Here is a 22,205-nt window from a genome sequence, read left to right on the forward strand (position 1 = left end):
TCCACTGTTTTTCTTGAATTTTTCTTGAATAACTGGATTCTCAAGCTTTTGGTTAATCTCCAGAGTCCTGAGAAGAATGATTTTTGACGATATTTTCTAACATTCCTGTGGCTTTTATGAAGGAGTGGATTTTTAGTGGTGTCTGGTCTATTATGCCAGAAATGCTTCTCATCCATTTGTTTTTAATAAAATTTAGGTAAATTTGGGAAGCAGTTTAGCATCATCTGGTTAAGAACATGAATTTGGGTGTCAGACCCACCTAAAGTTGAACCCACATAGCATTACTTATCAGCCGTGCAACCTATGGCAAGTTACTTAAATTCTCTAAGCCTTGGCTTCCTCATATGTTAAATGAGACAATAATGATATATACCTCATAGGATTGTTGGAAGAATCAAATTAGATGGTACATGGAAGACACTTAGCATATTTTCAGAATGATGAGTTTACGGAGACTAGACAGGTCAAGTCAGATGAGATTCCTTCATTAAGTCCTACATAAGTAGAATGGAAATATTTCTTTTTTAATGATTTTATTTGTTTATTCATAAGAGACACACAGAGAGGCAGAGACACAGGCAGAGGGAGAAGCTCCCTGCAGGGAGCCCAACGGAGGACTTGAACCTAGGACCCTGGGATCACGCCCTGAGCCAAAGGCAGATGCTCAACCACTGAGCCACCCAGGTGTCCCAGAATGGAAATATTTCATAGAAATATTTCTTATCTGTAGGATAAGACTGATGTCCTCTTGATATTTTTCTATTTCTTTTTTAAACATGATCAGTTTCTCTATATGAAATTATTTTTAAATCATTACATTGACTCTGTATATCTTACATTGATATGAAATTTTATTCTAATAATGCTTTTTCAATATGTTTCCTCAGTTATTCCATGTAATAACTGTATGAGGCAGGTAACATTCTCTTTTTATTATTTTTTTAAGACTTTATTTATTTGAGAGAGAAAGCAGATGGAGGAAGGGGTAGAGGGAGATGGAGAGAGTCTCAATCAGACACCCTGTTGAGCAGGTTGCCCAACTGGGCCTGATCCTACAACCCTGATATCATGACCTGAGCTGAAAACAAGAGTCAGTCGCTTAACCTACTGAGCCACCCAGGCACCCCTCCACTTTTTATTGTTGAAAAAACTGAAGTTCATAGTAGTTAATGGACTAATCTAATTTCACTCACTAGGTAACAGTAGAGAATACAATTTAGGCAACACATTTGTAAGAGAAAGAGAAAGTGAAAATGAGGAGGAACTTAAGGAAGGAAAACTTAAAATGGCACCAGTGTAAAAGGCAACCTAATTCACAAAGGCAATTTCAAGGTTTCAAATGAATGCAATGGCTGTGCTCCATAGATGTTGCCACTAGATGGTGCCATTTCCATTATCTGGAGGTCTTTTGAGTTCTCTTTTATTTCTGTAGAAAATCTGAAGTATTGATAAGGCCCAGCCTTAGAGTACTTTAGTTATCAGAGATGCTGGCCTCCTGGCTCAGTGGCCAATCTGAGCATCATGAGGCCCAAATCTTACATAAGCTTACATCTTCCAGAAACTAGGAACTAGAATCCTATTGACATAACTTCTCCTGTCAACCTCTTTATTGCTAATTGTTATCAAATGGGTAAGCAGAGAAATCCACTGAATCTGTTAATATAATTCTCTATTTTAGGTTTCAAAGGAGGTCAATGAAATGACCGTGAAAATGCCATATCAATGTTTCATAAATGGACAGTTCACAGATGCTAATGATGGAAAGACCTATGATACTATCAACCCAACAGATGGATCTGTGAGTAATTACTTAGTGTGCACAGTGACCACTGGTCATGAATTTTGAATTTATACAGTTGTAAAACCGACAGTCTTAATAAGTTACTTTATTCTATCACTTTGCCTCTGAGCACTTATTATAAATGCACTCCATGTATTTCTTCCAACTATTCAATTCTAGTACTGGCTGCTAACTGTAATAAACTATTTTATTGAGTGAATATTTATGATGAATTTAGATGTACAACTATACCTATACATATCAGAGGCATATCTCCAATAAAACTATATGCAGAAAATAATTTTTAGACTTTGCAATCTCATGGCAAGAAATTCAGCTTCTGTAAGGTGTTAGAAGAGATAGATATATTCTTCCTAAACGTAGTATGACATGAGAAGTCCAAACTTTCAGTCTAATGGTTTCCATGTTAAAATTTTTCTTTGCTATATTACTGAATGTATTGATTTTCCATCATAAATTCTTTGGGTTTTATAAGTAATACTCTATTTTTCCTATTAATATAATATTAATTTCAAGAGGCATATTTGTATATCTGTATTTAAACAACTCATATCCTATTTTTTCTTCTCTTGAAACAGACAATATGCAAAGTATCCTATGCTTCTTTGGTGGATGTTGATAAAGCAGTAGCAGCAGCAAAAGATGCCTTTGAAAAAGGTGAATGGGGAAGAATGAATGCAAGAGAAAGAGGAAGATTGATGTACAGGTGTGGTTTTTAAAAACACAGAACTACTACCTTGGGATGTTGGCTAACATTGCCAAGATTTTTAACATTTCCCAAAAATATTCTAGTATCCACCTATTATATGTCTTCTGTTATTAACATCATATAAAGTTCCATATATATGAGTTCCTGATTTTTGTAATATTCTTTGTAACAGCAGGAAAAAAAGTTCAATTAAGAACCATTTACAAAGACGTGGGCAAGGATGAGGGATAATGAGGTACCCAGTTAGGGGCAGCAGCAGCAGGAGGAAGCTGTTACTACTCCAAGGTCTGGGACAGAGGAAGAGACTACTGGAATCTGGCAAGGTCTGTAGCCATAGAAGACCTCACTCCAGGGTTTTTGGTGAAGGGACTCAGCAGCTGCTGAATCACAGCCCATCTGTGAAGATGCTGGAGAATGGAATCCCCAATCACTTTCTTTCTCATTAGTCAGGCCCAGTGACAGAGCAGGAAAGCCAGGTGATCTGGCCTATAAAGGTCATCCTCCCAGGTCACAGAGAGTGTGGAGGATGGATTTACGACAGCAAATGGGGAATATTCTTTGTTGTTTTCAAAGACAAAGTCAACCGAAGAAAGACAATTACCATATGGTTTCTCGTGCAGAATATAATAAATAGCACAGAGAACCATAAGGGAAGGAGGGAAAACTGAATGGGGAAAAAAGTCAAAGAGGGAGACAAACCAGGAGAGACTCTTAACTCTGGGAAACAAACTAAGGGTTGCTGGAGAGAAGGGGGGTAGAGGGACAGGATTACTGGGTGACAGAAATTAAGGAGGGCATGTGATGGATGGGCAACTGATGAATTATTGAAAACTACATCTGAAACTAATGATGTACTATATCTTGGCTAATTGAATTTAACTTAAAAAATTTTTTTAAAAAAAGACAAATTTTAAATCTACATGACTTGTAGGGAGTCAGAATGAGGAAGAAAAATAGTAAGGCCTGGAAAGAGTATTATAAATCAGTAACTGCATATGCCAAGACTAATTAAATTCAATCATAAATTCACTTTTCTGCTTACCCAGAGCCAAACGCTGGCCTGGCCAAAATATCACTTAGAGCAGGATCTGGAAGAAACATTGAGGAAGCGGGAGTTTGAGCCCAACTTTAGATTGGAACTTACTCACAGAACCACTAAAGGATGGAAAGAAAACTAGTGGTTGAAGGGAACACAAAAGATGAATTTTGACTATTTCAGAGCCATTAGACCATCCTCAACTCATCTTGCCACAGAATCTAGACACCTAACAGAAATTCATTGTGATATCTGTAATTCACCCCATGTTTTTCTATCTTGTCCTCTTCAGTTAGTGCTGGAAACATTTCTGTACCAACCAGAAATCCTCATATTCTGGATTCTCATGGATTGTACTCTCTAACATCTCCCTGTATATTCATAAATTGGCCACATTGCTACTGTTTTCTGTCATTGATCCCCTCAGTTGTTTGGGTTTTTTTTAGATTTTATTTATTTGTTCATGAGAGACACAGAGAGAAGCAGAGACACAGGCAGAGGGAGAAGCAGGCTCCATGCAGGGAGCCCGATGCAGGACTCAATCTCAGGACCCCAGGGTCACACCCTGAGCCGAAGACAGACACTCAACCACTGAGCCACCTAGGTGCCCCAATCTTCCTAGATTACTGTGGCTCAATCACTCTTCTACTTCTGATATATTTAAGAGGCAAATGGTACAGGCTACCGACACTTCTTTTTGTAATTCTTGGAACAAATTATTTGTGAAATGATTTAACATCTTCCCTGCTGGACCACATTCTTTATGAGGGGAGAGACCTCATCCATGTGTGTTCACCTCTGAATTCTCTCAGCCCTTAGGATGGTGCCTTATACATAATAAGAGCTCAATCAATATTTGCTGAATGAATTTCTTTCACTGATCGTACAGACTTGCAGACCTCCTAGAAGAGAACCAGGAAGAACTGGCAACCATTGAAGCCCTTGATTCGGGCGCTGTCTATACCCTGGCTCTGAAGACTCACATCGGAATGTCTGTGCAAACATTCAGATATTTTGCTGGCTGGTGTGACAAAATTCAGGTAAGGTACAAATGTTATTTGTCTCCGTGGAGATCATCCCAGAAAGAAAAGGGCCGAACATTTAATAGTTCAGAAAGGCATTGTTTTAGAGTTATCTATTAGGTGTTCTTATCTCATCTTTCTAACAATCATCCATGGTAGATAGATAGCTGTTATCCCTTATTGCAGGTAAGGAAACAGACTCTGGAGGACAGTGAATGACTTGTAAATGGTCACATCGTTAGTAAGTAAACTATAGAGCCTAGGATTTAAACTCAAGATTTTCTGAAGTCTAATGATATTTTTTATATTTTACTATAATATCTCTAAAGGCATCTAATCGTCTTCTGGACATATAGAGTATCATGAAGAAATTGAAAACTCAAATGCCTACAGACACCAGACAGCTAGCATACATGATCTAAGTAGGCTGGGTATAAGAAAAATAACTTTTCTAAGACACGGATACAATAAATATTTCATTTCTCTTTTTCTATAAGAAAGTAAATAGCAAAAGTGTGTTGATGATAAGTGGCAATTAAACTTGACCTCAGCATTGGGTATACGCAAGAGGTAACGGTAAGGCTTATGATAAAGACAAGCATGCATGTGGCTCATAGACTCATGATAATCACTGTGATACCAGCCATCACAGCCATGCTCCCAACAGCAGGAAGGAGGAAGTGGGGAAGGGAGAGAAAGACAAAAGGGCTTTAAACATCAATCCCACCCTCCCTTGTACTTATATTTCCCATTGGCCTTCTCTGTCTGCTAAGAAGACTGGGAAACGATATTTTATTTGAGCGAGTTACTGTCACCACTATTGATATAGTCAGACCTGGGTTCAAGTGTTAGCTTTGTCAGTTACCAGCTAATGTTAAAGTTATTTTATGTCTCTAAACCTTACTTTTCTCCTCTGTAACATGGTTACAATAATATAAACCCTGCAAGTTATGGAGTGAGGCTTGGCAACAAGTCTGCAACAGATGAGGGCTTGCACATCAATAGAAGCTTCATTATTATTCAGTCACAAAGTCATAAAAATATAAGTATTTAGTAATGGTGGTTCAGGTCCATCCTTTATCTTCAATTGTGAGATCTAAAGAGCTCCAAAACCTGAAAATTAATTGGTTTGGGTGATTCAAACTTATTTATTGCCAAAAACTGGCCTGAACTACTATGAACCTATTTATAGTTTGTATTTATATCACTTAGAGGGAATATTCATATGTTTCATTAAATAAATATTCCTATAATCATGTCTTTGATTATGAGGAACTGCTCCAGACCCTACTGGGGTCATAGATAATATAAGGTATATGTGTTACATTATGTTTCTATAGTCTGAATAATTCTGAATCCTAAAACACACTTGGCCCCAAGGATTTCAGGTAAGAGACAGACACTTGTAATTAGTAACAGCAATACTATTGTATGTGGGGAAACAAATGAATAACTTCAATTAAAGACTACTATTGTGAATTAGTTGGGATTAAGTTTGGCTGCATGTAACAGAAATTCAAGTAGGAACTTTGTTTTACCTCGTTTTCAAGGAGCACGAAGGCAAGTAGTCAGCGCTAGTATATGACATGCAGTTCTCCTCCCTCTCTACCAGGCCATCCTTAGTACCGTGTGATCTCTGCCCTTGAGGCTGTGTCATGGCCTCATGATAACCACTGCAGTTATTAGCCATTTCAGGGACATTCTGAGCAGGAAGAAGGCTGAAGAGACCATGGGGGTTTATGGTAAAAGAGCATGTGTCAGAGCTGAGTCAGCCTCCTGCAGAGAGCACTCCCCTATTAACGCCTTGTGTTTACGTCTTCCATTGACCATCCCTATCTGCTCTGGAAACTGGAAAACAGAATTTTATCTGGGTACATGGCTGTCGCTATGATAGGGTTTTTGTTACTAAGAGCAGAGGGAAGAATGGGAAGTGGGCAGGCAATTAACATTCTCTGCCATGCCAAGAAATTAGGAGTGGAGGTAACTAAATTACAATTATGTTTAGTATATGGGGGTACCTGGGTGGCTCAGTTAATGGGGCATTTGCCTTTGGCTCAGGTCATGATCTCAAGGTCCTGGGTTCAAGTCCTGCCACAGGCTCCCTACTCAGTGGGGAGTCTGCCTCTCCCTCTCCCTATGCCCCTCCCCTCCCACTTGTGCTCTCTCTCAAATAAATAAATAAAATATACTTTTTTAAATTGCTGTGTTTAGTATATAGAGATACATTCATAGATAGATAGACATATTATTCTTCTGTGTCTTACTCTCTCCATAAAGAGATAACAATTCCTTTTTTCTTATAAATTGAACACTGACTTTTCATACCAGTTAAGAAAAATTAAGAGAGGCAGACAGAAAATAGATTCCTTGAGATTAGATTTATTCATTTAAATTAGTAAATTAAGTATCAACCTTTTTTACTTTTTAGGGCTCTACCATTCCAATCAACCAAGCCCGTCCAAATCGCAATCTGACCTTCACCAAGAAGGAGCCACTTGGGTAAGACAAGGAGAGCACCTTGGGTGACTTGTGTGAGTTGTGTTGTTTGGGGACAACTAAGGATGTTGTCTTTCTACCCTTGCAGTGTCTGTGCCATTATCATCCCCTGGAATTACCCGCTGATGATGCTGGCATGGAAGAGCGCTGCGTGTTTGGCAGCAGGCAATACCTTAGTGCTCAAGCCAGCACAGGTGAGATGCAAAGGGCCAGGGGCAGAATCATCTCCTTCCCTATTCACTGGAAAACAGAAACATTTATAAACATTATGTCTTTAAACACAAATGAGCTTGTATATTATGACATCTTTAAAGATATCACAGGCATATTTTCACATTAAATCTTCATTTTTGATAGCAGCCTAATGCACCCTGTGGATATCCCACAATTTAAAATTTCCATGACAAGGGAAGCAAGCATAGGGTGCTCTGGTGAAATCCACTGACTTTCTACAAGCCAATTCAATTCTTGCAAAATGCCAAATACCCAATAATTAGGGAATTATTTGAGTAACGATGAGACATCAGAAGAAGAAATATTATACAGGCATTCATATTTTAATTATTAAAAATATTGCAAAGATAGGGAGGATGAGGGAAAAGGATGCAAAAGAATGTATATAATTGTGGCAACTGTGTAAGAATATGTACACTTAGACAAGGAAATAGTTAATAAAAAATAATATTTCAAATGGTAGAGTTCTCAAAAAAAAATTTTAATGCTACAGTAGCTTTTTGGGAAAAAGCATATGGTGGCCAACTTAATACCTGGCTGAACATTGACTGTGTACAATGAACAGTAGTAGACATTCTGAGGTACACGAGTCACAGAGAAAACTTGGTCTCTATTCTAGAAAAGTTTAAATTACCCATCACCTCTCCTAATTTGGCATTGCCTCTTGGTCATATTGACCACAGGCATCTTGCTTTACTTGTTAGAAACACTTTCATTTTTAAAAATAACTATGTTAAAAAATTTCAAAACAGAAATGTTCAGAGAGGTAGATAGTGAAAAATCTTCCTCTTATTCTTAATCCCCCAGCCAGGCAATTTACCTCCCCAGAGGGCAACCAATGTTATTAATCATTATTTATTAATTTCTTAGGTATTCCAGAGATACTCTCTGCATATACAAATATGTATATATTTATTTATAAATAAATTATATTTATATAATTATATATTATATATGTATATAGTTTTTAAGTTCATTAAAAAATCACAAAGAGGGGATAAGGGAATATGGGAAATTGCTAATCAACAGGTATAAAGTTTCAATTATGTGACATGAATAAGTTCTAGACATCTGCTGAATATCATTTTGCCTACAATTAACAATGGTATGTCATATAGTTAAAATCTGTTAAGAAGGTAAATTGTTATGTTAAGACAATACAATACAATACAATAGTTGCATTCTATATATACTTAGCAAAAGAAAAAATCTTCCTTTTTATTAAATAATTTCCATTGTATAAATAAACAATATCCATAATATTCCCTTGTATAGCTAAACCATATTTTAACAATATCTAATTAATGGATATTTAGATTTTTCTGTCCTTTTGCTATTATAAATAATGTTATAGTTAATACTCTAGTAAATATGGCATCATGCACATGTGCAAGTATATTTAAAGGATAAGTTTCTAATAGCAGAGTCGCTTAGTTAAAAGATACATGTATTTGGGGGGCACCTGGGTAGCTCAGTTGGTTGAGCATCTGATTCTTGATTTTGGCTCAAGTTATGATCTTGTGGTCTTGAGAATGAGACAAGCCATGGCTCCACAATGAAAATGGAGTCTGCTTAAGATTCTCTCATTCCCTCTCTCCCATCTCCCCCACATGCTCATGCTCTCTCTTTCTCTCACTAAAAGTAAAAAAGGGGGGTGCGCCTGGGTAGTGCAGTCAGTTGGGCATCTAACTCTTGGTTTCAGCTCAGGTCATGATCTGAAGGGTCGTGAGGCCCCATGTTGGGCTCTGCCTTCCTTGAGAGTCTGCTTGTCCTTCTCCCCTTCCCTCCTCCTCCATCTGCTGTCTCTTGTTCTCAAATAAATAAATAAATCTTTAATAAGTAAATAAGTAAAAGGGAAAAAAAGATACATGTATTTGTGTGATAGATTTAGGCAAATCCTCCCATGGAAATGGCACTGATTCACTAGCATTCTATAGGAGTGCTGTTTCCCCATTAAACAGCAGGAAGCCAGTGAAGAGGAGAGGCAGATAACCTAGCCTTCGGGTGCTCAATCCTGGCTGCATATTAGAATCACCTGGAGTTCTTACTGAAAAATACTGGTATCTCTTGGCAGAGACGCTGATGCAATTGGTCTAGGTCAGAGCCCAGGCACTGGTATTGCTTTAAAGCTTCACATTCGTTTCTAAGATACAGCCAGGGTTAAGAATCAGAGTGGTATCCAAGGAGAGTGCTAAGCATTAAATAACTCCAATGATTATACAGAATGTTCAAAAATTAGGAATATTTATTGAGGGCACGCTAGCTGCCAGGCATCTATCAGTGATGAAGACATACACAGTTTTTTTTTTTTTAAGATTTAATTTATTTAATCATAGAGACACACAGAGAGAGAAAGAGGCTGAGACACAGGCAGAGGGAGAAGCAGGCTCCATTCAGGGAGCCCAACGTGGGACTCGATCTCGGGTCTCCAGGATCACACCCCAGGCTGCAGGTGGCACTAAACCGCTGTGCCACGGGGACTGCCCCATACACAGTTTCTTTCCCCGTGGAAATGACAGTCCAACCCCCTCTGCAATTTAAAACTGACAGTTTAATGGTTGATCATAGGGATACCTGGGTGGCTCAGTGGTTGAGTGTCTGCCTTCAGCTTGGCTCAGGACGTCATCCCAGGGTCCTGGGATCAAGTCCCACATCAGGCTCCCTGCAGGGAGCCTGCTTCTCCCTCTGCCTATGTTTCTTCCTCTCTCTGTGTCTCTCATGAATAAATAAATAAATCCTTTTAAAAACTGATTGAACTTAATTTTAATCCTGAAAATGAAACACCCAAAGTTGTTATTGTTCTGCTGTAGATATCTTTTTATTTTATTGCATAATCTTATGTGATGATGGTATGAAACCATCTCCAATATGAATGTCCTGGGTGAATGAATGTCAGGAAGACTGAATCAGGGGGCTTTTTCTCATGGTCTGGACTGGTCCAGGTCTGGCAGGTTCTGACCACTTCATCAAACCCAATAATAACATTAGCAATGACCTACTCTTGCCCAGAACACTCCTAGATGCTTTCCCATATGTCATTTAAAGCAAAAGTCCTGCTGGCAGAACTGAGTAGCCAAATGAAAGAAAACCAGTAGAAATGAAAAGGGATGAGATAGGGACGCCTGACTGGCTCAGCGGTTGAGTGTCTGCCTTGGGCTCAGAGCATGATCCTGGAGTCCTGGGATTGAGTCCCATATCGGACTCCCTGCATGGAGCCTGCTTCTCCCTCTGCCCGTGTCTCTGCTTCTCTCTCTGTGTCTCTCATGAATAAATAAATAAAATCTTAAAAAAAAAAAAAAGAGGGATCCCTGGATGGCTCAGCAGTTTGGCACCTGCCTTTGGCCCAGGGCGTGATCCTGGAGTCTGGGGATCGAGTCCCACGTCAGGCTCCTTGCATGGAGCCTGCTTCTCCCTCTGCCTGTGTCTCTGCCTCTCTCTCTCTCTCTCTATCATGAATAAATAAATAAAATATTAAAAAAAAGAAAAGGGATTAGATAAGGATGAAAAATTTGTTTTATTGTGTTTGTTAATGATATAAAAATCTTTTTTGTTCTGAAAAGAGCTATCATTAATTCAGGGTAGTTAGTTTTTGAAAAAAATTTTTTAAGATTTTATTTATTTATTCATAAGAGACACAGAGAGAGGCAGAAATACAGGCAGAGGGAGAAACAGGGTCCTTGCGGGGAGCCCAATGTGGGACTTCATCCCAGATGCCAGGATCACCACCTGAGCCAAAGGCAGATGCTCAACCACTGAGCTGCCCAGGTGTCCCTTTAAATGTTTTTCTAATCATGATTTCATATCAAGGCATAATAACCTACACTTTGCTCCAGGATCATTTTTAGCAGTAGTAGATGTAAATCTACTATGTCAAATACCTTCTTGATAATTGCGAATGTTTGAGGCCAATTTCTCATGAAGTCTAACTAGATTGCCACTTTGTAAACCTCACAATGTTACTGCAGTGGACCTGTTACTAGAAGGAGGGAGAGTGTTAGCCATGCCTCTTGCCTTTTTCTTCTTGTTTTCTTGTTGCCTTGGTAGTATTATTTATTATGCAGTTTCTTTTTTAAAATTTATTATGCAGTTTCTATACAGATTCTTTTTCATCTTTTTCAACCACTTGTCCATTTTATGAAGTTTGGGTTAAAGTAACAATATAGTCTGCAAATCCATGTAACCAGGCCTATAAACTTCAACACGTGGCAATATTCTGAAAGCAAATGAGCAAGTGAAGAAACACCATCATTCCCTTGGACTTGTGAGCTCCTGTTCTTTTCTAGCACATACTTTTATGACCCATGACCATCTGACCTTCATTCAGACAGAGTGACAGTATCATTTTCCAGCCACATAATGTTATGTTTAGCTGATTGCCTATCTTTGTAAGTTAGAATATGTACATACAGAAGTTCTACTATTCTCTTTTCACACCTCCACGATCTTCTTGCACATTCCATTTATTGAGACCACACCAAAAAAAAGTGCTAATTTAAGATTTAATCAGCATTGGATTTTAACAGTGTGAAAATATGACTTTCATTTTGCTTCTGGGTTATGCATTGCTATAAGAGATGTTAAAAATAAGATCATATTATGCCATCTTTGTGTAAGAAGGGAGGGAAAATAAGAAGACATATATCTGTTCATTTGAGCAAAAGAAACATAGGAAGATTAATGGTCATCTACAGGACCATGGGGAGACAGGGTAGAAGGGATAGGGGGAAAGAGGATAGAGAACAACACTTCTCTAATGTACCTTTTGTGAATTCCTCACTTTTGGAAGTGTGTTTCCCAAACTCAAAAATGACAACAAACAAAATATAATCAACCCAGATAGGGCAAAAACCCTAAAATTGAATACAAATAGAAACAAATAAATTAAGCTATTTTTTAAATGAATAACATGATCCCATTGAAGGAAGGGAGGAAACATTAACCCAAGTAACTTTTGACAGGCATTTGGACTAATGCCCTCAAACTTAAAGGGCACAGAAAATAAATATCAGATTCTAGTTAGTACACTTCCTCTTTGTAAGAACATGGCTTAATAATTCTTAAATTGTTTTCTATACATTTTAGAGTTGTGCAAATTAGTGAATGCTCTGTGGATATTGGAAGCCATGTTTCTCACTGTTGGAGAAGAGAGTTACAAACATAAGAAGGGAAAAAGATTACTGAATAAAGCCCGAGATATTGGTTAGAGGTATTCACAAACTCATGGGTTTTATATTTTTCTTTTTTTAAAAAGATTTTTGTTTATTTATTTATTCATGAGAGACAGAGAGAGAGGCAGAGACACAGGCAGAGGGAGGAGCAGGCTCCATGCAGAAGCCCGACACGGGACTCGATCCCGGGTCTCCAGGATCATGCCCCAGGCCGCAGGCGGTGCTAAACCACTGCGCCACCAGGGCTGCCCCAAACTCATAGGTTTTAATATACTTAGATAGCTAGGTAAGGAAATGGATATAGGTGTTTGTGGGGATAGATGATAGGTAAGAAGATAGACAGATAGGTAGACATATAAGTAGATACACGTGTATATGAGTGCACATACAGCTTTTCCCCAGCCCTATCTCCTGAGAGGAAAAGCAACATTTCAATAGTGTCCAGATCTTTGTTTCCAAAATTCTGAAATTTTTTTACTCACAACTCTTTGATACCTAATATGTGGGGGGTTTTCCCCCTAGACCAACCTGTTCTCTAACTCTCTGGACACCAAGTAGGTGTCCTACCATTTAAATCATTTGTTTTTTTTTTTTCTTTTTTAATTTTTTTAATTTATTTATGATAGTCACACACAGAGAGAGAGAGAGAGAGAGGCAGAGACACAGGCAGAGGGAGAAGCAGGCTCCATGTACCGGGGAGCCCGACGTGGGATTCGATCCCGGGTCGTCCAGGATCGCGGCCTGGGCCAAAGGCAGGCGCCAAACCGCTGCGCCACCCAGGGATCCCCATTTAAATCATTTGTGACACTAACTACCTGGAGCTTTAGCACCGACCCCACAGGTGAAGGGCTTAGCCAGTCTCACAAGACTGCCTCCACTTCAGATGCCAATTGTGAGTCTTGGGCCTCCTGTACTTCTGACCAACTAGCTTTACAGCAGAGGTTCCCATGACCCTCTTCTCAGGTGCAATTTGCTAGAATGGCTCACAAAACTCAGGAAAACACTTTATTTACTAATATCCTATTATAAAGGATATTATAAAGGATACAAAACAACAATCAGATGGAAAGGTACATAGGATGAAGTATGGAAGGATCATGAGCACACGAGTCCTGTCCCTGTAGAGCTCAGGGTTACCACTCTCACATCACATGGATGTGTTCGTCAACCCAGAAGCTCTCTGAACCCCATTGTCTAGGTGTATTTAAGGAAGTTTAATTACACAGGCAAGATTGATTAAATCATTGCTCTCGTGATTAAATCATTGCTCACAGTGATTGAACTCAACCTCCAGCCTCTCCCAACTCTCCAGGGTCAGGCTGAAAGTTCCAACCCTCTTATCATGGTTTGGTCTTTCTGGTGACCAGACTCCATCCTGAAACCACCTCGGGACCCCAGCTACCAGTCATGTCATAAGTATACAAAAGACACTTTTCACACCAGACATTGCAAGGGTTTTAGAAACTGTGTTGTAGGAACCAGAGACAAAGACCAAATATATATTTCCTATTATAACCATAATTCTTAAATATCATTCTTCACCAAAAGAAATCTGGGTTCCTTGAAAAAAGGACTGGAACAGAAAAAATACAAGACGAGCCCAGAATATCTCATGTAAATGCTCAAAGAATGATAGGGACATGTTAGATAGACACAACAGCTATCCTAAAGGGGCTTCCATCAGCCAAATCTGGAACAATTTGAACATCAGAAGAAATAATAGTAAAATATTATAGCCTATTGAATAAAGTAAGAATCCATGAATTCACATGGATTGATTAATTAACTGAAGAGAAGGGAAAGCTCTTAGACTGGAAAGCCAACTAATACATGTAGGAGAAATGATAAAAAAAATCAGCATCGCAGCCGTCCTCATAATACTTGATTCAGGAAGAAGTCATCCATGTATTCTGAAACTAATGGATGGAATTTGGAGGAGTAACTGGATATTTCTTTTTTTTTTTTTTTAATTTATTCAGGAGAGATGCACAGAGAGAGGCAGAGATACAGGCAGAGGGAGAAGCAGGCTCCCTGCAGGGAGCCCGATGTGGGACTCGATCCCAGGACCCTAGGATCATGCCCTGAGCCAAAGGCTGACACTCAACCACTGAGCCACCCAGGTGTCCCATAACTGGATATTTCAATAGTCTTGAAGCATCTTCCTATAAAACATTTATCAATTACAAAGTATAAAGGAATAACGTACAGTGATGAAACCTGGGAGACTCCCTTTTCCAAATGATCAAAGTTAATATTTCTAATATTGGGACTATTTGATACCATGTGCCTTCTGAGATGGTGCTCTAAGAACTTAGCATCACTCCTGTGGTGTTCTTGCCGAAGTTCTTGCATATGAACAAGTGCACAACCAAAATTAAGTCATGAGGAAACAGCAGACAAATCCAGACAAAGGGACATTGTCCAAAATTACTAGCCTGTGCTTATCAAAAATGTCAGTGTAATGGATAAAAAAAAAAAACTCAGAAACTCTCCTAGATTAAAGGAGACTACAGACATGGCAACGCAATGTATGATCTTGGATTTCCTTTTGCTATAATGCACATTTTTGGTACACTTGGTGATGACTTAGTTAAGTCTGTAAATTAGATTTTCCAGTGAGTTGTTAATTTCCTGGTTTTGATCATTGTATATGGTTAAACACAGGAATTCTTTGTTTTTACAAAATTCACCCAAAATTATTTACAAATAAAGGGGCAGGCATGTCTATATCTTACTCTTATACAGTTGAGAGAAAAATAAAGAGAAATAGAGGATAAAGCAAATGTAGCAAAATGTTAACATTTGAGAAATCTGGGTGATGGATATATAAGAATTCTTTGTACTATTTTTGCAACTTTGCTGTAAGTCTGAAACTATGTCCAAATAAAAGAAAAAATAAAATGAATGGAGTATGACCAGAAAGGAAGAGCAGGGTACTGATCTACAGGACAAGACAGAGTCTGAAGAAGATAATTGTGGTCTGCTTCTGCTTAGGTCACACCCTTGACTGCTTTGAAGTTTGCTGAGCTCTCTTCCAAAGCAGGCTTTCCAAAGGGTGTAATCAACATCATTCCAGGCTCAGGTAAGCCATCAAAGGACCCACTTGGCTGTAATAATGAGTGGTACAGGAGCAGCTGAGTGGCTATTTTCCCACTGGAATCTTGTCCCGACTTATAACTACAGTATATTAAAACTAAATACAGTTAACCAAACAGTTAACTGAAGGATAAATAAAAATCTTAAAGTAGAAATATAATGGTGGGTGAGTAGGGTGAGAGGAGCAGAAATTGTACAGCAATTAAAACTACCTGTTTCAACTTTTAAAAATTATTTTGGAAGATGAAAAACCAGGGCTTACCCATCTTTGGGGGGCTGATAATTGCATGGAGGACATTATTTAGACTTTTGTCAATTTGTAATTAATCCAGAAAATGCAAACGAAGAGAGTTTAGAAATCCACTCCAATGAATTCAAAGCCACTCACACCATAAGAGTTTAAGTAATGTTTTAATTCACGTTTTATTCCCTGGTTATACAGGTGGTGTAGCCGGGCAACGTCTTTCTGAACATCCTCATATCCGTAAACTTGGCTTCACTGGGTCCACTGCTATCGGCAAACAGATCATGAAGAGGTATTGGTTTTAGTGTGTTGATTTGCTCCACATCCTAGTAAACTAGGTTTTCCTTTTCCTTTTTACTTTTTCACACAGAGTATGTTTGCAGGGAGAAAACCCACATCAGATTTAAGAGAGAAATCTACTTATCATTGCAGGGTATTGAAATACTTTCATATAATAAAATATTTCCAAAGCATAAAGCCCATCAATAAAACTAGAGGCATACTGAAATTCTACACCCTACTGGTAGCTATGACAATCCAGGACAAAAAGATTTTATATACTAATGCTGTGGCCCAAATTGGTTTTGGAGCATAAGTAAGAAACCAAGACATAAATGACAAATATGACTTCTTTATAAAATGAATTCCTAAAGAGCAGTAACATTCATTTTTTAAAAGATTGCCGACAGTCTAAATGTCCAAAATAAGGCAGGGTGTTAGTGTAATGGAGTGCTATGTCATCATGTCCCTGGAGAATTTTTAATAACACTGAAAAATGTTCAGAGATAAATGGAGGGATCCCAGGGTGGCTCAGCTGTTTAGTGCCTGCCTTCGGCCCGGGGTATGATCCCGGAGTTCCAGGATCAAGTCCCACATCAGGCTCCCTACATGGAGCCTGCTTTTCCCTCTGTCTGTGTCTCCGCCTCTCTCTGTGTGTGTCTCTCATGAATAAATAAATAAAATCTTTTTTTAAATAAATAAATAAAAGATAAATGGAAAAATAAGGTATAAAATTGTATATATTAGGTGATCCTAACCCATTTTAAATAAGGCAAAGGCCATGATTGATAATGGACCAGAAATAAGTATGTCAAAATGGTAAAAACAATGGACATTGAGACATGGAATCGAATTTTGTGATTTTTTTTCTTTCTTTCTGAATTTTTGGAGGTATTTTTTCACTGTTTTAAATAACAATACTATTATGAGTAGGGGAAAATAATGCTTCTAAAAATTGATATTTTATTTCCCTAATGAATGTGGGTTAGAGGTTAAATTCCTTACTAGGCCTTTATGTAACCAAAATTCTTATGCCTAAAGAATCTGAATTTATCTATGAGGATCTATAAATATTTGACCACAGAATTTTAAAAGAACACATTTTATTATGGGAAACTTCTAATATATACAAAGCACACAGAATAGTATAATGAACTCCCATGTACATTACCAGGCTTCAGCAGCTACCCCCATTCTACCATTCCTGTTTTGTCTTTGAATACATTTCTCAATATTTCTGAGGTTCAGCTATGTTTTCCATGCTAACTGGTAATTTATAGCTAAAAAAGCACAAGCAAGAGAGAATGCTCATTTCCCATTTATTTTCCTCTAGCTGTGCTGTGAGCAACTTGAAGAAAGTTTCCCTTGAACTTGGTGGCAAATCCCCACTTATAATATTCAACGACTGTGAACTTGACAAGGCTGTGCGAATGGTAAGAGTGGGTCCAATCCCACCAAATAGATGCCTACTCCTAAAACACATCTCATCTCTTTTATCAGAAATCTCAGTGTGAGATTTGGTTTTGTCTGGTCATAAGTAGAAACCACTCTCTTGATGCTTAGATTTAGGACTTCTTAAAGCACTTGATTTTTAAAATAATATCTTTATAATTTGTATCATTACAGTGTTTTTAAAACTTAAAGGATAGGAGAATCTTTCTAAACATTCATGATTTATACAGACTGATGTCAAGATTTTAAAAGCAAAATTTGGTATACAAATATTATATTTAAATGTATAGAACAATGCAGATTTTCTTACAACACAAAATTTGTCCTCAGTGGTGTGCCTTATTGTCATACACATTGAAGTACCTCTGGACCAAAAAGGGTAAAGGAGAAACAAAAATCCCTAAAAACATACTAGATCAAAACTCTTAAGTGTCTCTAAGCAGTTCTCATCACTAGCTAGGCCAAGGCATTGTTTTTCTGACTTCTCTGTTTGTCTTCTGTCTCCCAATAACACCTAATTCTTGGTGTGTGTGATTTTATGACAATTCAAAGTACTGTTAATATTTTCTCTTCTGCTGCTGAAGGGCATGGGGGCAGTATTTTTCAACAAAGGAGAGAATTGTATTGCAGCTGGGCGTTTGTTTGTGGAAGAATCCATCCACGATGAATTTGTGACAAAAGTGGTAAGACATCTTCACATTTATTCTAGTTGTTTAGAAACTGCTTTTATTGAAAAGGGCTTCTGGCATTATTGATGAAGTTTTAGGTGTGATATTAGTACTGTGGTGTGTGTATATACATACACACATATATATTTTTAATATATATTATATGTTTATTTATTATATATCATTTGTATATAAGTAATACATGTTATATTGTTTATATATAATATAAATAAATACAATAATTATAATTAATAAATATATATACATTAAACAACACAGTCCTTATCTTTTAGGGCTACCTTCTGATAGATTTACAGAGGAAATTATATGATGTCTAGACTTTGCTTCAAAATAACCCAGAAGGGGAGGAAGTAAGTAAGGAAATAAATTTGCCATGAGTTGTAACCAACTGTTAACCAATTGTTGAAGCTGGATGATGAGAACATGGCATTTCATTATATCATCTACTCATATTATTCTTAATTTTTCATAGTAAAAAAGTATGTTTCCATGAAAAATAACCAACCCTAAGAGATTTTATTACCTATACCTTGCTCTATATTTATAGTAAATTATATCCTTGACACTTGTGGGAGAGATTCTCCTAGATTTTTGTAAATTCCTAAATTGACTAGGAGAGATATACCACTAGATCCTTGCAAATCCTCAATACACAGTTAACAGATCGGTATATCATTTCCTCCACTAAAATAGATATATAGATATATGCATACATATATACATACCTACACACATACATACATACCTCTCCTATAGATTGGTCATGATTCTATAAATATGATACCAAAAGCCATTTACAGAGCTATTAAGATGAATTCTGTGGCACTAAAATAAACTGAACTATAATAAACTATGCCATTATTATGATAACAATAATCACGAATTTGTTTATATTTGAAAAACCAGCAACCAGCTTCTTTTTTTCAGAGTCAATTCTCCTTCCCCATTCTAAGAAGCAAAGGCATTCATTCTTTCTTCATGAGAATGGAAAACACAGAAGACATGTGAAAGGCCAGATGGTGGGCAGTGGCTACCTCCTGAACATCCCTCTAATTCAATTTGTGCCTCAGTAAAATACGGATCACAGGGTTTTCACAACTTCAACATGTGGGCATTTCAAATGCTGAGTTCAGGAATGTCAAGAGTCGACCCTATCAGTCCATCAATACACATGTTTTGCACACACACAAGTTGTATTCGTTCACTCATTCAGCAGCTATTTCTTGAGCACTCACCAAGGGATTTTCACCCGGCCCAAATTCAAATTCACGGCCCTGCTGGGTCGTGGTAACTCTCATTCTTTCTTCTTACTGGAATTGGACTTAACATTAGAAAATGCACAAGTAGATTAAGTGAGGTGCACAGGGATGATCATTAAGAGATATCAGTGATGAACACTGCTTTTGAACACAGCTTTTCACCAGAACGTTCTAGCAATTCCTCTGGTGTGTTATACCATGAACATTTCACAAGAGCAGGCTGCCACAGCAGAAGAGAGAAAAAAGATAACCATGTGGCCATTTTGGAAATTCTTCTGTCCTGAGGAGTACAAGGGAGCTATAGTAATAAAAATTCCAGAACATCAGGTTTGCCATTTTAATGGATTAACACTCAGGATCATTTGTATGTCACATACATAGGTTATGGTCTCTTAGAACTCAGTGATTTAACAGCGTGGGCTTTCAAGTCAGGAAGACTCTCCTGTGTTTAGTGGTTGTGTGTGCTAAGTCACTGGGCCTATCTAAGCCTCCGTTTCTCCCTCTGTAAGATGGAAATAGTAAATGCCTGCCTCCAGTGCTCCCATGAAGACTAAGAGACATCTTTTGACAGCTTAGACAGCACCCACCACATGGGAGAAGCTCAACCAGGGGTATCCATTGTTATTATTATTAACAGTCAATTGTGTTTTGTGAACTGGGTGACAAACAGGTAGAAGAAATTAAAAAGATGAAAATTGGTGATCCACTTGACAGATCTACAGATCACGGGCCCCAAAACCATCAGGCCCATCTGGAAAAGCTTCTGCAATACTGTGAAGCTGGAGTGAAGGAAGGGGCCACCTTGGTGTATGGGGGAAGACAAGTGTGCAGGCCAGGTAAGATCACCTCTGCAGGAGGCGTGCTGGGCTCTGGTTCTGATTGGATGGTAATGGTTTCCACTGCAGCTCCATCTTGCCTCAAAAGTAAATCACAGCACTTATGTTATGGTCGCAAGAATTATTTTCTAGATACTACCTGGCCACTTATATGCTGTGGTACGTTGCACATGACAATTTTTCTGAGCCTTAGTTTCCTCCTGTGTAACATGGGATGAAATGTGGGCACCCTACTTTAGAGGGCTGTGGAAATCAAATCACAGAATGGACATGACTGGCCCTTACATGGCGGTCCAGTAAGAGGTGTAATGGACAACTGTGTCATTCTGGTGCTGGTGACCTTGACTCCTGGAGCCGTGAGATTTAATCATAGCCAGAATAGCCTGGGAGGATTAATTCCTATTGTCTAAAGCCATACCTGTTACTGAAATATGTGAATGACTCAATGTCATGATACCCCAAAGGAGAGAAAAACAAACAACAACTTAAAAAACCCATTTTTCAATACTGTAGGGGGATTGTGCTCCAATAGCTTACTCTAAAAAATGATAATTAGAAGGGGAAAATTTTAACATTTATCTGTGTCTTCTGTATAAACTGAATTTCTGGGTAAACTGGCTGATAAAGGAGACTTTTTTTTTTTTAACAGAAGAATTCCTGCTAATTAATGTAGGAAAAAAATGATGGCACAGAAAAAAATCAGCACTTTGTACTCCTAACTGAATGAAATGATTGATTCAGGCAGTTATCATCAAGGGAGGCTAACGTTATTGGGAGAGAGGTTGATGGGGATCTGAGTATGTGCAAGGTACCAAAGTTTCTCCCCCAAAATTGCTTGCCATTCTCAAGGAGAAAAACACAATTTTACAATGGAGAGGTGAAGTTGTCACAGCTTGGAGCCACTGGTCAGTCTAAGCAACAGTGAAAACAGGATAGCTAGGCAGGATGTGTCTCCTAAGGGATGCAGTGTGTAGTACACAGCATCACCTGTGCGGTATTCTCACCAAAAATGTTTAACCTGAATCTAATTGTGTCTTTAAGTCAAAGTTCCCATTTACAAGAAATAAAAGGGATAGGGGAACAAATTAAATATCATCCCAAGGACACAAAGACAAATCTAAATGCAATATGTTCTTCAGGACAACTGACTCAGTCTGTTGAACAAGCCAATGGCATGAAAAATTAGAGGTGAAATGTTCTAGATTGAAGGACACTTAGATCTAGCAAGTGAACACAATGTATAGAATTTATTTGAATCTTGAATCAAACCAGTCAACTATAAAAAAAGACACTTTTGAGGAAAAAATGGAAATATAGATCATGAAGAAGGAATTAACACTAATTTTGTTAAATGTGGTAACGATTGTGGTATGGAAGAAAATGCCTTATTTTTTCACAGATTTATACTGAAATACAGGAGGTAAAAGTTATAAGCTCTGGAATTTGCTTTCAATTATTTCAACAAGAAAAAAATGAATCAAATAAAGCAAAATAAGAGTATTTATTTTATGATTTGTTATACTACTTTCACTACTTTGACATATGTTTGAAATTTCTGTAATAAACAGATAAAAAAAAAAACAAGAGCCTAGGAATGCTAATGCCAAATAGGAAAATGAAAGTTGTCTTGGCTTTACTGACCCAGAAGGGAAGGAAAAAAATTATGCTGTAATTAAATGAGAGAACTATTAATTAAAAATTAATCACCCTATAATTGATGATCTTGTCTGTTTTTCAAATAGGCTTTTTTATGGAGCCAACTGTGTTCACAGATGTGGAAGACCACATGTATCTTGCCAAAGAGGAATCATTTGGGCCTATTATGGTCATTTCTAAGTTCCAAAATGGGTATGTTCTTCAGGCACAATTTAACAGGTTTTGACT

General features: G+C 37.8%; 1 protein-coding gene across 1 annotated transcript in view; it reads left to right on the forward strand.

Moving 5' to 3' along the window:
• ALDH1L2 (aldehyde dehydrogenase 1 family member L2) overlaps positions 1-22,205 on the forward strand; it is a 53,565-nt gene that overhangs the window by 25,776 nt on the left and 5,584 nt on the right. Inside the window, exons 11-21 of the mRNA XM_041757424.1 lie at positions 1,679-1,798; positions 2,380-2,507; positions 4,436-4,586; positions 6,997-7,067; positions 7,153-7,258; positions 15,461-15,548; positions 16,005-16,098; positions 17,419-17,518; positions 18,122-18,220; positions 20,156-20,321; positions 22,064-22,169. Of these exons, the coding sequence (XP_041613358.1) occupies positions 1,679-1,798; positions 2,380-2,507; positions 4,436-4,586; positions 6,997-7,067; positions 7,153-7,258; positions 15,461-15,548; positions 16,005-16,098; positions 17,419-17,518; positions 18,122-18,220; positions 20,156-20,321; positions 22,064-22,169 (1,229 nt within the window). The remainder of the gene's footprint in view (positions 1-1,678; positions 1,799-2,379; positions 2,508-4,435; positions 4,587-6,996; positions 7,068-7,152; positions 7,259-15,460; positions 15,549-16,004; positions 16,099-17,418; positions 17,519-18,121; positions 18,221-20,155; positions 20,322-22,063; positions 22,170-22,205) is intronic.

This window comes from Vulpes lagopus, chromosome 5 (assembly GCF_018345385.1).
Source record: "Vulpes lagopus strain Blue_001 chromosome 5, ASM1834538v1, whole genome shotgun sequence".
Lineage (NCBI taxonomy): Eukaryota > Metazoa > Chordata > Mammalia > Carnivora > Canidae > Vulpes > Vulpes lagopus.